This window comes from Protobothrops mucrosquamatus, unplaced genomic scaffold (assembly GCF_001527695.2).
Source record: "Protobothrops mucrosquamatus isolate PMUCROS unplaced genomic scaffold, P.Mucros_1.0 scaffold5203, whole genome shotgun sequence".
Lineage (NCBI taxonomy): Eukaryota > Metazoa > Chordata > Lepidosauria > Squamata > Viperidae > Protobothrops > Protobothrops mucrosquamatus.
The window spans coordinates 7,073-9,599 of record NW_015391071.1 but is presented as its reverse complement, the minus strand read 5'-3'; the positions used below and the strand labels follow the sequence as shown (position 1 = coordinate 9,599).

The 2,527-nt window shown below is 37.4% G+C and overlaps 1 protein-coding gene across 1 annotated transcript; it reads right to left on the bottom strand.

Moving 5' to 3' along the window:
* Positions 1 to 1,223: 1,223 nt before the first annotated feature.
* On the bottom strand, positions 1,224 to 2,159 carry LOC107299637 (olfactory receptor 5V1-like). Its single transcript, XM_015828996.1, has one exon. The coding sequence runs from the start codon at positions 2,157 to 2,159 to the stop codon at positions 1,224 to 1,226; it is 936 nt and encodes a 311-aa protein (XP_015684482.1).
* Between the last annotated feature and the right edge of the window lie 368 nt (positions 2,160 to 2,527).

The window sequence follows — 2,527 nt, the reverse complement described above, 5'->3', positions numbered from 1 at the left end:
AAAAAAACTGGAATTGGGACATTTCAATACAATAGCTGAGTTCTATAATCCACTTAATCCAGGTTCTCAAATATGAAAGGCACATTAATCTCAGTTAATCAATAACCTTTTCACCAACAGTATTAGGCTGGGATAGAATAGATGTTAATATATTCATTCAAAATCAGAATTCTTGAGGGGCTAAAGAAGAGTATTAACATATAATGAGAACTTATTCTCGTCACTTTCATGTAGTTCACAATATTCTTAGAAAATTAAGACAGGAGATGAAAGTGCATTAAGTTAAAAGCTCTTGTTATTTAAATTTCAAAAGTTAGTAGAAGAATACCTTGGATCCATAAACGTTACAACAAACATTTATTTTGAGGTGGGGGGGAAACACATTTATTTCAGATTAAAATTGCCTTCATTTCAACAGAGGGCAATTAGAACCTCACCTCCAAGTGAGAATATCAATTAGGATAACAGAACTGGACTGTTTCAACATTGCATTGTAAGTACAGTCACATCACAATTTCATGCATTCTAATATCTAAGGCATGGATGGTTCTAAAGTAAAACCAAAACCTTCAGCCTCCTCTCTTTTCCTTTCAATCATGTCTGATTCTCAGTGATTCCCTAGACAAGTCCCTGCAATTTTCTTGGAAAGGTTCTTCAGAACTGGGTTTGCCTCCTTCCTAGAGCTGAGAGAAAGTATTGTAACTAGTCCAAGGCCACCTAGCTGGATTTGTACCTAAGGTAGGACTAGAATTCACAGTCTCTCGATTTCTACCCTGATGCCTTAATCACTACATCAAATTGGTTCTTTCCTTATAGATACAAAAAGAAAAATATTGTCAGACTCATGGGACAAACCATCACACTTAGATGAGTTAACTCTAGTATAAAGTACATTGACAAAATCTTGCAAGTCTGAAAGTAATCCCCCCCCCCATTTCTTTTAGGGGCAAAGAAACTAAGGAGTGCCTCATCTAAACGTCTTACCCTTCCCACTATCCAGCTGCAGGCTTTGTTGTTTCTTCTCTGACCATTGTCTTAGCAGCTCTCTTTGCCCAATTTCCCAAGCTCTTTTCCACATACCATTACAAATATTGAACAAAAGCAGGCAATTTTAATGTTTACCTTGGCTCCTTACAGTGGTAACGATTAGGAAAAAGAAAAGTCAATGCTTTGACCACTTAACACTTAATTTAGATCATTAAAGAAGGAAAGAAAGGAGATATTTATGAAAATCGTTTCAGATTGAAGGCTTTGTACAATGCTTTCTTCACTTCCTTATTTCTCAGACTGTAGACCATAGGGTTCAGCATGGGAGTGATTATCCCGTACAGCATGGAAATTATTCTATCTTGTTTCCCTGAATAAAAAGAAATGGGACGAGCATAGGTAGCAATGGTGGCCCCATAGAAAAGACAAACAACAGTCAAATGAGAACCACAAGTAGAAAAGGCTTTGTGCCTCCCCTCAGTGGAAGGCATGCGCAAGATGGTAGAAATTATGTAGATGTAAGAGATCAGGGTGACCAGAAAAGCCCCACTACCTATAATACCAGCCACTAGTAAAAGAACAATTTCAGCAAGGTAAGTAGAAGAGCAAGAGAGAGCCATCACAGGATGAAGATCACAAAAATATTGGTTGAGTTTCTTAGAGCCACAGAAAGACAATCTAAAAGTCAATGAGGTATGAATCATAGAATTAATTAAGCCCAATAGCCAAATCACAGCCATCAGTTGAATACACCACTGTTTATTCATTATATTAGCATAATGTAAAGGGCTACATATTGCCACATAGCGGTCATAAGCCATCACTGCAAGCAAGAAGATTTCAGTGCCCACCATATCAATAAGGAAGAATAGTTGCGTCACGCAGCCCACAAACGATATTTTCTTGTCCTTTGACAAGAATATCTGGAGCATCTTTGGTACAATGACCGTTGGACAAAGGATGTCAAGCAGTGATAAATTACTCAGAAAGAAGTACATTGGAGTTTGGAGGTGAGCATCTGTTCCTATTGCCATGAGAATAGCCCCATTCCCTGCCAGGGTGGTCAAGTAGATCAGCAGAATCACCACAAAGAGGACAGTCTGTACTTCAGGGAGATCAGACAGTTCAGTCACATAGAAGTCCATCAACACAGTTATGTTGCTTCTCTCCATCTTTCTGGCAATCAGATTGATCAACAGGAGTACCTAAAACAAGACAATGCAAAAGAGATTTGTTAACACAATAGATGTTCCTGGATTTTAGACTATAGTGGAGAGGTATATTCTCAATGTCTTCCATATATACACTTTATCTACATACTAAAGAGAATGGAATGTGGTAAAGAATTCAACAATGGAAAAATTATATCATTGAGGGATAGTGTAATCTTGCTCTAGATAACAAGTGCTAATGATCAGCAACTTAAACTTTGTTACTTATATTATGAATGCTGATTCCTTTAGAGGTTTTCATATTCCAAATCCCATCACATCTTCATGGATCAATGATCAAGAATGATAGAAGTTTGGAAAATACCACC

Coding starts and splice junctions, on each gene's coding strand:
- LOC107299637 (XM_015828996.1), bottom strand. CDS start 2,159: ATGGAGAGAAGCAACATAACTGTGTTGATGGACTTCTATGTGACTGAA.